This window comes from Scyliorhinus torazame, chromosome 14 (genome assembly GCF_047496885.1).
Source record: "Scyliorhinus torazame isolate Kashiwa2021f chromosome 14, sScyTor2.1, whole genome shotgun sequence".
Classification (NCBI taxonomy): Eukaryota; Metazoa; Chordata; class Chondrichthyes; order Carcharhiniformes; family Scyliorhinidae; genus Scyliorhinus; species Scyliorhinus torazame.
The window spans coordinates 108,806,704-108,820,146 of record NC_092720.1 but is presented as its reverse complement, the minus strand read 5'-3'; the positions used below and the strand labels follow the sequence as shown (position 1 = coordinate 108,820,146).

At 43.2% G+C, this 13,443-nt stretch overlaps 1 protein-coding gene across 3 annotated transcripts in view; it reads right to left on the bottom strand.

The window, feature by feature from the left end:
• Window positions 1-13,443, bottom strand: part of LOC140389952 (hepatic and glial cell adhesion molecule-like) — a 92,708-nt gene that overhangs the window by 51,199 nt on the left and 28,066 nt on the right. Inside the window, exon 5 of one of the 3 annotated variants that reach the window (XM_072474640.1) lies at window positions 3,498-4,707. The exons of the other annotated variants lie outside the window; for them this stretch is intronic. Within the exon in view, the coding sequence (XP_072330741.1) occupies window positions 4,559-4,707 (149 nt within the window). The 3' untranslated portion in view covers window positions 3,498-4,558. Of the gene's footprint in view, window positions 1-3,497; window positions 4,708-13,443 lie in introns of those variants that run through there. 3 annotated transcript variants of the gene reach the window in all.

Sequence of the window (13,443 nt, the reverse complement as noted above, 5' to 3'; positions counted from 1 at the left end):
AAAGAGCACCCTACACAAGGTCAATACCTCCACCCTATCCCCATAACCCAGTAACCCCACCCAACACTAAGGGCAATGTTGGACACTAAGGGCAATTTATCATAGCCAATCCACCTAACCCGCACATCTTTGGATTGTGGGAGGAAACCGGAGCACCCGGAGGAAACCCACGCACACACGGGGAGGATGTGCAAACTCCGCACAGACAGTGACCCAAGCCGGAATCAAACCTGGGACCCTGGAGCTGTGAAGCAATTGCGCTGTCCACAGTGCTACCGTGCTGCCCTTTCGAAGGTGGTGGGGGTCCGGGTTGAGCCAAGCTGGGGGTTGGCTATATTCGGGGTTGTAGAAGAGCCGGGAGTGCAGGAGGCGAGAGAGGCTGATGTTTTGGCCTTTGCGTCTCTAGTAGCCCGGCGCAGGATATTGCTTATGTGGAAGGAAGCCAAACCCCCGGGCGTGGAGACCTGGATAAATGACATGGCAGGGTTTATAAAACTAGAACGGATAAAGTTTGCACTGAGGGGTTCGGCTCAAGGGTTCACCAGGCGGTGGCGACCGTTCATTAACTACCTCGCAGAACGATAATGGAAATGGGAAGGTAACAGCAGCAACCCAGGGGGAAGTGGGGGGGGGGGGGGAGGGCTCGGGTGGGTCCTCAGGGGTGTTTTTGTATAGATATTTGTACTTGGTTATGTATTTTGGATTGCTTGATTTTATTATTTGGGAGAGCTATTATGTTTGTTATGGCAGTTGCCATTTAGTTTATATATTATTTATTTATTTGTTAAAAACGGTCACTGTTATTTATATTGTTTTATTGTTGTAAAAAGGGAAAAACCTTTGTACTGTTTTGTTTGGCCGAAAAATTTGAATAAAATATATATTTTAAAAAAAACAGGTATAAGACTCAGCTGATGTATTGCGTCCAGTTCAGGGCACCACCACTTTAGGAAGGATGTGAAAGCATTGCAGAGGATGCAGGAAAAATCCACAGGAATGTTTCCAAGGAAGTTCCATTATGAAGATAGATCGGAGAAGTTAGGACTTGAAGAGAAGAAAGCTCAGAGGAGATTTGATAGAGATGTTCAAAATCATGAGGGAGCTGGACAGAGTAGATAGGGAGAAACTGTTCCCACTTGTGAAAGGATCAAGAATGAGAGAAAGCACCAATTTAACTTAATTAGCGAAAGAAACAAAAGTGACATGAGAAAAACCTTTTCACGCAGAGAGTGGATAAGGTCCGGAATGCAGGATTACTCAAGCATTCCAAATGGAATTGGATCCATGACCTGTCCTCCGCAGGCCACAGGAACATGTCCAGCTTTCCACCTTTTTGAATTAAACAAACGTATGGGGGTAGGTGGCAATAATTCCCTGGTGAGTTCTCCATGGCAATGCCTCCACCAATCAGAGTCAACTTGCCAACCAATCAGTTTCATCCTGGAGTATAAAATGTTGCCCATTTGAAATTGGGTATTCCTGTGTCTGACCTAGTGAGCGCAAGATGAAAAACTTTGACTGTGTCCCTTTTTTCAGCAATCCACAATCTTTTTCTTGCATTTTTGACAATTTATACATTGTGGCAGTAGTATATTGCAGGAAATACTAAAGTAAATGTTTAATTTTACCCCGCAGTTAGGTATAGATCACATTTTTGGATAGTTGATTATAAAGCAGGGTTTCCAGTCATTAGCTGCCACATGGACAAGTTCCACTGAAAAAATTGTACGAGACGATCAACAAATCGTACTTGAGGGTAGCTGCTTGGTGATCAGTAACTTGTCTAATGCAAACATATTTGTCAACACAATCCAGGAGATTTTTATGCCAAATTCATTCACATGCTGGTAAACCAGGACAAAGAATTATACAACTGTTGTGAAATCACACCATCCAAAATCATAGTAACAGTGATTTCATTGAGTCACAAATTACTGTTGGAGTGAATCTAATGTTGCCTATCATTCGTTAGACCTGTAACATATCACAGGTATCTGGAATCTTGTTTATCTGAATGCCTGTTAATAATAGACTGATGTCTGATATAAACCCGTCTTTATTGTTTTGTATTATTGAGAGCTACCTGATATTTGTGAAGATAATCCAACATACAACATACAACCACACTCAATATTAAGAGAGCTGAGTTTACACACTTTATTTGCATTTGAATGACTTAACTGTGCTGGTACATCTTTGATCGCAATTATTTGAAAAAAGGAATAAAAAATATAAAACAATGGGATATTTGAGATATCTAAATATGTGCTTTGGTTGCTGGGTGTAATCCAAATGCAAGAACTGTGTAAATATTTGACATTGTTCTACTTGTTCATGGGAATGTGATATGTTTCTGGAACATACCTCTTCATTCACCTGAGGAAGGAGCAGCGCTCCGAAAGCTAGTGACATCGAAACAAGCCTGTTGGACTTTAACCTGGTGTTGTAAGACTTTGTGCTGATTAGACCAGCATTCTTTGCCCATCCCTAAAATGTCCTCTAGGTGGTGGTGGTGAGCCATCTTTTTGAATTGCAGCAGTGCTGTTTGGAAGGGGTCCTAGGAATTTGAACTAATGACAGTGAAGGAACGGGGATATATTTTCGAGTCAGGATGATGTGTTGCTTGGTGAGGAACTTGCAGTTGGTGGTATTCTTTTTTTTTTAACTTAAAATTCCCAGTTCATTTTTTTTCCAATTAAAAGACAATTTAGCGTCACCAATCCACCTATCCTGCATATCTTTTGGGTTGTGGGGTTGAGACGCACACAGACACAGGCAGAATGTGCAAACTCCACACGGACAGTGACCCGGGGCTTGGATTGAACCCAGGTCCTCACCGCTGTGAGGCAGCAGTGCTAACCATTGCGAAACCATGCTGCCCTATTTGGTAGTATTCTGATGTGTCTACTGCCCTTATTCTATTAGGTACCAAAGGTCATAGGTTTGGAAGCTGGTTGTAATATCCCGCACTGCACGGGACATACGGGGTGAGAACGATTATCTCCCTCGTGGTTGAGGAGTATGAGCTCCCTGCTGAGGGACGGGGGAACAATTTAGCATTGTATAAAAGGTTGGCCAGTAAGCACCGACCAAAAAGAGATCTTTTTAAAAATTCAATTACGGGATGTGGGTGTCGCTAGTTATTATTGCCCATCCCTAGTTACCCTTCAGAAGACTGTGATGAGTTGCCTTCTTGAACCGCTGTAGATCTTGAAGTGTAGGTACACTCACTGTGCTGTCAGAGAGGGAGTTCCAAGATGTTGCCCGAGCGACAGTGAAGTAACAGCGGTATATTTCAAGTCGGGTGATGAGTGACTTGGAGGGCAACCTCCAGGTGGTGGGGTTCCCAGGTATCTGCTGCTCTTATCCTAGATGGTAGTGATCGTGGGTTTGGAAGGTGCTGTCTAAGGAACCTTGGTGAGTCACTGTCGCCGGGGCAACATCCTGGAACTCCCTCCCTAACAGCACAGTGGGTGTACCTACGCCTCAAGGACTGCAGCGGTTCAAGAAGAAAACTCACTTTTTGAAGGGCGACTAGGGATGGACAATAAATTCTGGTCGAACCAGCAATGCCCACATCTCGTAAATTAATTTAAAGTCCACTGAACAGTATCTTTACATTCTTCTGGATTTTACTGCTATTTTTAAATGTAACACTTACCATTTTGAGAGTATTTCAGAACTTCGCAAGGTTAAACCCAGAACTGCTATTCTCACAGGGCCCAGGAATAATAAATGGTTTATTTTACTAAAATAGATTTATTAATATTTTACTGAACAGGAGATAATAATTGAGATCACCACGCTCATCCCAACTCTGACAGAGTTACCCACTTAGTCCGTTCCCCTTCCCTTTCAAATACTTATTTTTCCATCGCTTATTTTTTTTAAACTATTCTGGATTCTGCATCCACCACTGTATCTGGTGAGACATTCCACACCCTAAAAAATGAAAGTTTGCAAAATATGTCTCCCTTTATTGCGTCCATGATAAATGTATACAATTTCTGATGAGTGGAAATTGTTTTTCCTGATTTGATCAAAACTTGTCACAATTTTGACCTTGCTGCAAAATTTCCGAGCCTTCATTGTTCAAAAGAAAACAGCTCCAGGTTCTCATCTGTCTGTCTTCATAAATCAAAGCTCTCATCCCTGGCATCATCGTCGTTAATCCCTAGCGCACTCTTTATATGCCCTGGACATCTCTCCTCAAGTTAGCATACAATATGGACACACTGGGGCATTCTATGTTAAAGGTGCTGCATAAATGTATGTGTTTGTTGTTGCAGCTGTACTAGTCAGAGATATAGAGGAAGACATAGGGATATAATGGAATATATATGTTGGAACTTCATCACTGCACATTCTCAGCTGAATTCTTGTGAAGGAAACCAATAAGTAAAGGGTTGTTGTTGTACAGATCATTGTACCAATTTCACACCATTGGGATTGGCCCCGTTATAAAGGCTGACAATCACTCGGTCGCCGGTTGCGTTACTGACTGGATTTTCAGCTATGCATCTATACACATGTCGCTCCTCTTCAGTAACGCAGTCCATCACAAGAACTGTCCCATCACACATCTCATTGACAGCTTTTCCCAGTGATTCATGCCATTTGTTCCATTGGAGACAGAGCAGCTCAAAGTGATATTTGATGAACTTGCACAATCACCAAGAACCACTATCTCAGGTTGGGAAACTGGTTCTGAAATAGACAGATAATTAACCTACACAACAGAGTCACTGCACTTTAATTAATCTTATTTGTTGCCTTGTGAGACATTTCTAAGATACATGATATCCAGAATCCGAAAGCAAGCCTTTCCTTTTTGTGTGTTTTAACCAGATTAATGATAAAGTTTGAAATTCCAACATAATGGAGGTCTTGAGATTAACTAATGCATCATATTGTACTTACAGGTGATAATGGTCTTCGTGGTAAAATACCACCAAAATTATCAGATGGATTTTCCTGATGTGGGCCAGCTAAACATGCAATGATCTTGCACTGGTCAGCTTATTATTTATTCAGACCCAATTGTTGTGGTGGGGTGGGCAGGAGGTCGCTGGCCCCACTGCTATCTTATGGGGTTGAAGGTCAGGCACCTTATTTCGAGGGCACCTGGAGAGCATTCACTGTCGGCTTGGAGATCTAGAACTTGCATTCAGAAAAATGTCTAAGAGAGCAAAGCACCTGTGGCCCCATGGTTCAGCGGTGTCTCCCTGTAGACTATCCTTCAGGATGGGGTTATGGAAATAGGGTGGAGGTGTGGGCTTAGGTAGGGTGCTCTTTCCAAGGACAGGTGCAGACTCGAATGGCCGAATGGCCTCCTTCTGCATTGTAAATTCTATGATTCTATGAAAGGCAGGAGGTGCTCTTTCTCTGGGATGGAGACAAGAGACTGACCACGATGGTGACCTGGATGGTGATCGTAATGAAAGGCGGCATGGTGGCACAGTGGTTAGCACAGCTGCCTTACAGCGCCAGAGTTCTGGGTTCAATTCTGGCCTCGGGTGACTGTGTGGAGTTTGCACCTTCTCCCTGTGTCTGCGTGGGTTTCCTCCGGATGCTCCGGTTTCCTCCCACAGTTCAAAGATGTGCGGGTTAGGTGGATTGCCAATGCTAAATAGCCCCTTAATGTCCAAAAGGTTAGATGGGGTTACTGGTGACAGGAATAGTGTGGAGGTGTGGGATTAGGCAGGGTGCTCTTTCCAAGGGCCGGTGCAGACTCGATGGGCCAAATGGCCTCTTTCTGCACTGTAAATTCTATGATTCTCTGATAGTTTAGTGGTGGGGTCTAGTACAGAGGAACCCATCAGTGTAGGAAACAAATGCATGATCTTATCCGCCCAGGTAAGTGCACCGTCTACTCACTGTGTACCGACAGTCTCATAAGGGCATCGGGCAGTCTATGTGTGTGAGTGCATTGGGATGTCACTCATCAGTTTGGGGTGCAGCACTCACCAGGTGAGACATCAGCACTGAACATGTACCAGCTAATTTATGCTCTCAATCTCAGACCAGTTACAGGGCAAATTACTTCTTAATCACTTACTGGAGACAGCTCAGCAGCTGCCATTGACAGGCTTGCTCCTGAAATGTTCATGCAAACACTCAGATCATAATCAATCCCCCTGTCTTTTGGCAGGAGTGAGCAGGATTGTGTCTGCACTAAGGGCAAGATAGAACTCCCCAGGAAGCCAGTGTGAATGCTTCCAATCTGTGATTGCCAGATGTGCCTACTGAGTTTGAGTTGTCTTTAATTTGTGAGCCCACTTAGTCAATCACTAAATTTTCCTTTTCTCTATTCCATGTATGAGCAGGAAAAAGAGGGAAGACTGCCACCTGGACACACCCCAGCCCCAGACCCAAATTCACCTCTGAGGATGCCTCAGAATCATCACAGGATGAACTGTCACAGCGTTCACCTGGACCCCCAACAGCGCAGTAACACTCTAGAAAGTTGCACTCTCTAGAGTAGGCCCGGGGTCACAATCTGGTGACACAGGTCCATAGGCAGTGATAGCTGACGTCTCTGAAATCCACAGGACAGCTGGAGGCCAGGCCCCTGCTGAGCCCTGTGCAAATGATGTGCCTCTGGACCCGATCCTTCGGGACCTGTTGGAGATGCAGACATCAGGCCGAGTTACAGGGGCCATGAATAGGTCAGATTGGAATCCTGGGGTGTCCGTCCATGTTCTATCTGTTGTTGTGGCTTCTGCACGCATGTGCTTGACTATCCGCATGGAAAGTTTGGTGGCTGCCTTTGAGATTCAGGTTCAGCAGAATTCACAGTGGCTGCTGGACCTGCACTTCATCGCTCCCAGCATTCATGCAGTGTAACAGTGGCTAGGCGAGGTGGGCATGGAGCACATTAGCCTCCCTACAGCTGCACTTTCTCCTCCAGGAGTCAGAGAGGTGCCATCAGGCACCTAGAGGGGGAGGAGTACCAGCCAGGCACCCGGGGGGCTTCACCAAGGACATTCTAAGCATGTCCTCCCATTGCACCAGTCCTCTTACAGTGGCCCCATCACCTCCAGAAGGCCAGACCAAGCAGGAGACCCTTAGAAGACTAGGTCTTCTTGGTCCCTCTAGGTCTTGGGGAATTTGACGATGCACGCCAAATGTTTCACAGTCAACAAGATGTGGCAGTCAGCAGGTTGCCTCGACAGGTGTCACGGTTGTACACTCATTGTAAATATTTTGCACACTTGTAAATAAATGTCCATTCCCATTGTTTGCAATCTCCTGGATTCCATCTCGCTGCTTGTTGCTTCAAAGACTCTGGGAATTTAAGACTCCGTAATGTGAGCCACCTCTCAGAATCCAATCGGGAAGTCCCATCAATTAGGTTCTCCCACATTACACCGTAGTTGTTATCTATTCATATTTGTCCTGACGTCCTTGGCGAAGACAACTGAAAGACTGGGTGAGATTTTTGCGAGATTCGGTTACCCTGAACAACTTGTTAGCGACAATGGGCCATAGTTCATTTCGCAAGAATTCACAAAGATTCAAAAGGAGAATGGAATCCAACAGATCTGACCCGCTCCATATCACGCTGCCACAAATGGGCTGGCTGACAGGTTTGTTCGGACAATAAAACATTCATTGAAGGTAATTCATGAGCAAGGATCACAGTCGAAACGACTAAGCCAATTCCTGATGACAAACAGGAACACATTTGACAACGCAAATTTCTCCGGCATTACTCATGCTAAAATGTCAGTTACGCACAACATTTGATTTGCTGAAGCCACCTAAGACAAGATAAATTCTTGAGAACAAAGTCAGGCTTTGCAATATGAGAACAGGGCTAAATGCCATGTTTTTCAGAAAGGTCAGGAGGTATTGGCAAAGAACTATACCACCAGTGAGAAGTGGATACCTGCCATCGTCTTAGCAAAGACAGGACCGGTCTCCTACACCGTTCAAACTAGGGAAGATGTAATGTGGAGACACGCTGATCAGCTTTTAGCAACTAGGTCAAGTTTTCCAGAGACAAAGTCAACCGAGAGTCCGCAACAAACTCTGCCAAGTGAAGACCTAGACATTCCAGAGAACCTGACAATACCAGAAACAACTGTGGAAGACTGTACCTCAGTTGAGGACGCTTTATAACCAAGTCAACCTCCGGACACTACGTCAACTCAGCTGAGAAACTACGGACGACATCCAAACTAATCCAAAAACGACAGAGGTTGCAGTCAACACGAAAACCCAGATGCCTGAGGTTCACCAACAACCACACAGACATTGGCATCCTCCAAAACATCTAACTTTATTAACTGTTGTGTTTATTAATTGTTCATATTGCAAACTTTTGACTGTTTAAAAAAAACATTTGTCCAATTAAGGAGCAATTTAGCGTAGCCAATCCATCTACCCTGCACATTTTTGGGTTGTGGGGTGAGACCCACACAGACACGTGTCTGCATGGGCTTCACCCCCACAACCCAAAGATGTGCAGGGTAGGTGGATTGGCCACGCTGAACTGCCCCATAATTGGAAAAAAAAGAATTGGGTACTCTAAATTTATTTTAAAAACTAACTATAGATGTGAGAAAGCTGTTGGCAGATAAAATACTCAACTTGTTTTCTGCTGTAATAAGCCTCAGTGAGGATTGTTTGGTGACTGTGCCAAGATTTGCTAGCTTTGCATGAATGAACAGCAATCTTGCAAAGGTTGTGTGTATAAACCTAGTTGGGTCAATGGATCAAGAGAAACATTGATGATGAAACTATTTCACAGTTCCTTTCATGATCTCAGGATGTCCCAAATCACATTACAACCAATGAAGGACTTCTGAAATGTAGTCACTGTTGGAATGTAAGAAACGTGGTAGCCAATTGTCTCACAGTAAGTCCCACAAACAGCAATGTGATAATGATCAGATGATCTGTTTTTGTGATGATGATTGAGGGATAAATATTGACCAGAACTCGTTCGTTTCCTTCCCTTTACTTCCCCAAATAGTGCCATGGGATCTTTTATATTCATCTGAAAGGGGAGACAGGGCCCTGGTGTAATGTCGCACCTGAAAGACTGCACCACTGAATGTTCTGGACCTGGCATGTTTGCCCACATTTTGATTCTTGCTCCCGAAACCGTTAAATGCCCTCAGGCTACCTGACAAGCTCCTGTGAGTCTTTCCAGAAACATGGGCACATAATCCAACATTGAGGATTTGTCTTTTTGTTTTTGAAACTTCTCTTTCATCAACTTTAATGGATCCCGTACTTCATGGCCATAACTAATTCAAATGGGCTAAACCCAGTAGATTCGTTCAGAGAATCCCTAGTGGCAAATAGTAAAGAAATTCAATCCCTTGTCCAAATCTCTTGGACATTCGTGGCAATATGCCCTAATGATGGTTTTGAGAGTCTGATGGTAAGTCTTCAAAGAGTTTATGGATGATAGACGGTCGACTTTAGTTGCTTGATACCTAAACAACGAATTATGCCCTGGAAAATATTAGATATAAAGTTAGAACCCTGGTCAGATTGTACTGCCAAGAGTAGGCCATAGCATGTGAAGAACTACATCAACATTCGTACTGTTACCTTAGGTGTAATTGTTCCTAAAGGTATAGCTTCTCGAAATTGGGTAATCATAAGCATGACCGTAAAATTGTACTGATGTCCTGCCTTTGTTTTATTCAACGGTCCTACACAATCTACCAATACCCAATTCTTCAAACGCCAGTAAGGTTATCAAAGGTGCTGGTCTAATCACATGTTGTGGTCTCCCTATTAACTAATAGGCATGCAGGTTCTACAGAATTGCATTATATCCTTACACAGTCCTGGCCAGGAAAAATGTCTGTTGACTGATGCCTGAGTTTTCTGAATTCCCACATGTCCTGCCATTGGTATGTCATGTGCTACCCGTATATTTCCCGACAATATTTGGGCAGTACCACTATCTGATGAACAACAGTCTATTCCTTGTCTGCAGGTGTATTAGGATGTGACCACTTCCTCATCTTCAGCCTCAGCTTCTGTGAGAGCTGACTGTGTTAAGCTAAGTATCTCTGGAACTGCCTCCTGGGCCTTAATTAATGAAATCCGACCAAACCCTTCCTTGGAATTATCCTCAAGGATTGTTTTGGCTATTCTACCATCCAATGATGATATGACTTCTATCTCTGGTGGGTGACTTCCTTCAGCCATTGCCCTGGTCATAAATCAAACTCCAATTACAGTTTATACAATGGAATTGAAATATAATCTCCAGTTATCCCATTCACTAACACCTTAGCTTTGATTGAACTCTCCAGAGGGAAAAACACATCCCTCTCCAGTAAGAGAGTTTGTGTAGCACCTGTGTCCCTTAAAATATTTATGGGTTTGGCTACATCACTAGATGAGAAAAGGGTGATTTGCCCCTATTTTAAAAAGCCCTACATATCTCCATCTACCTAATTTGCCATGTCTACTTCCACAGCAGTGTTTACCTCAGATCCCCTAGTTCTAGCTGGAGCTACAGTCTGCGCTGTAGTGTTCGCCATCTTTGTTCCCTTTTCAGAATCCTCCTTATGAACTTCAACAAGTCCCATGGGCATTCTTCACAAATTCCAACATGCTAAATGAATGTGTCCCACAATATTTCAATGGTAACAGCTAAGCCTTTTGAGTCTCACCTTCACCCTCAGTACCTTCCTTCCTGGTCTGAGGAGGAGATCTCGGAGCATCCCCAGCTATCCATTCCTTATCTTGGCTAAATGTCTTCCTTTCACTCTCCCACTTATAATAATTTTCAAATTGTTGGGATAATGGAACAAATTTTGTGGATCAGCACCATAATCATCGGCCATTATTGCTGCTTGTCTAGTGATCATAATCCTTTGGTCTCCAACGTGGGTTCTAATCACAGAAGGTAGTGAATTCTTAAATTCTTCCAAGAGGATTATTTCTCTCAAGGCCACATAGGTAGTTTCAACTTACAATGCCTGTCTTCACCTGCTAGAATTGTTCTGCTTAACCCTTTCAATTCAACTTCAGTCTGCCCCGGCTGTTTCCATAATCTTTGAAACTTGTGCCTATATACCATCAGAACTCATTCGTATGCACCCACAATGGTCTTTTTTATCTCATCAAAATCCTTAGCACCCCATATGACAGGGAAGCATAAACTTCCCACACCCGCCCAACCAGTTTACTTTGCATGGGTAATGTTTACTTTTCCTTCCGAAACTCCATTTGTTACTTTCTCAAATGCCATGAAGTATGCCTCTACATTTGTTTCCTCAAATTTTGGTAGGGCATGTACATAGAAAATAGAAGCAGGAGGAGGCCATTTGGCCCCTCGGGCCTGCTCCGCCATTGATTATGTTCATGGCTGATCATCAAGTTAAATACCCTGATCTCGCCTTCCCCCATATCCTTTGATCCCTTTAGCCCCAAGAGCCATATCTAATTCCTTCTTAAAATTACACAATGTTTTTGCCTCAACTACGTTTTGTCGGAGTGAATTCTACAGATTCACCACTCTCTGGGTGAAGAAATTTCTCCTCATCTCAGTCCTAAAAGGTTTATCCTTTATCTTCAAACTATGACCCCTAGTTCTGGACTCCCCCACTATCAGAAACATTCTTTCTGAATCTACCCTGTCTAATCCTGTCAGAATTTTATAAGTTTCTATGAGATCCCTGCCCTCACTCTTCTAAACTCCAATGTATATAATCATAAATTATTTAGACTCTCCTCATATGACAGTCCAGCCATCCCAGGAATCAGCCTGGTAAACCTTCGCTGCACTCCCTCCATAGCAATAACATCCTTCCTCGGACAAGGACACCAAAACTGCACACTGTCAGCCCACCAGTTGCCAATCAACCAATCGAACTGACTCCCTCCAAGATACAAAACCTGGGAACACAGTCCTGGTGAGCAAGCCGTTTCAACCTTGAATTTTCTGCTTAAAGGCACATCCCAATTAAGGATCAGCGGACCAAAAATAAAATAAATGGGAACAAAGGAAATAGACAAGAAGGGCTCTTACAACCTCTATTTTGGAATCTCCTGATTTGCCAGCCCTTGCTGTAGACTCAGATGCCTCTTACCTGGAAGAGCCAGTTGTCAAGTTGTGCTGTTTGGGAACAATTTGAAAGCCATCTGATTGACTTACCTTCAGAACTTTGTTTTGAGTTTTCTTACTGTAACTCTCTTTGTCTGTATATAACTGTAAATAAGAGTTTTTCTGTTTTTGTATTCCAGGGATTTGTAAGAGAATTTAAGAGATAGGAATGTGGTAGCCACCCCTTTAAGGGGTGATATTTGGTGGGCTGCAAGACAGGCCCTGGGACTATGGGAGTGGAGCGCGAAAATGTCGGCCTATCAGGTGCTTAGGCATGAATCTAGCTGTTGTCATTTGGTCAGAGTTAGCCTGGGAGCCGTGGGAACAAGACCTGTCTAGTAGTTGTGCTGTCCTGTGTATATAATTCTTCTTAGTTTAATGAATCACTGTTGTGTTTGAACATCACCTTGTCGATTGCCTCGCAATATAACAGATACCAATTGCAGTGAAGCTCACCATTAATTTTCATGATTCCTGTCACCAAATCCTTCTGTGTGAATGTATGGTACAGTAAGGGTTATCTAGTGCATTTTGAAATTCTTGTCTAAGATTACCACATTTAACAGTTACATGGATTGGGAGCACTATTGAGATTAATCCTGCTGTACTATTCCACGCATAACTGAAGACATCACTGATGTTGCCACATTGAAGATTGTGATGCAAACATGGCAGTTATGCAGAACAGCCGTATTCAGAAGATGCCAATATCTTTACAGTGCAGCGTTTCTGAAGGCAAGTAATAAAAACATACTGCCACTCCCAAGAGTAACTGAAGAAAGGTTAGTTCTATTTGAAGAAGCAATAGGAAGCTGGTTTTATTAAAGTTGATTTGTACCTTCTTGTGCTTTGGCTGTTGCAATATTCATCCAAGTTGCTCAACTTAACTGCTAATAATGCTCACTTTAGAGGTACTTGCCTTCCACCTAACACCAGTGATAATCATTTAAATTAAGTGAAGCTAGTAACTTCCTGGTTTGTTGAGTATGAATATTTTAATATGATGGGAAATAAGAATACTGGTCCCAACTTTGTTTTCTATTGTGTGGCTGATTGTGACATGGCTACCACTGGTTTGGTGCCAGATTGAAATCGACATCAGCCAAAGGGGATGTTGGTACATCTTTGTTTAATTTCTAAGTCAATAGTGACTGCAAAATTGCTTTCTTGCTAAAAATCCAGTCACATATTTATTTTAAGATACTTTAAGGTACTTCCTGCAATCTGCAGCCATCTGGACAACTGAAAAAATCTTTGCAATGTTTTTATTGCATAATCATGGACGTAGCCTGTTTGTAAGGCTTTTGATTATCATAGAATTTACAGTGCAGGAGGCCATTTGGCCCATCGAGTCTGCACCC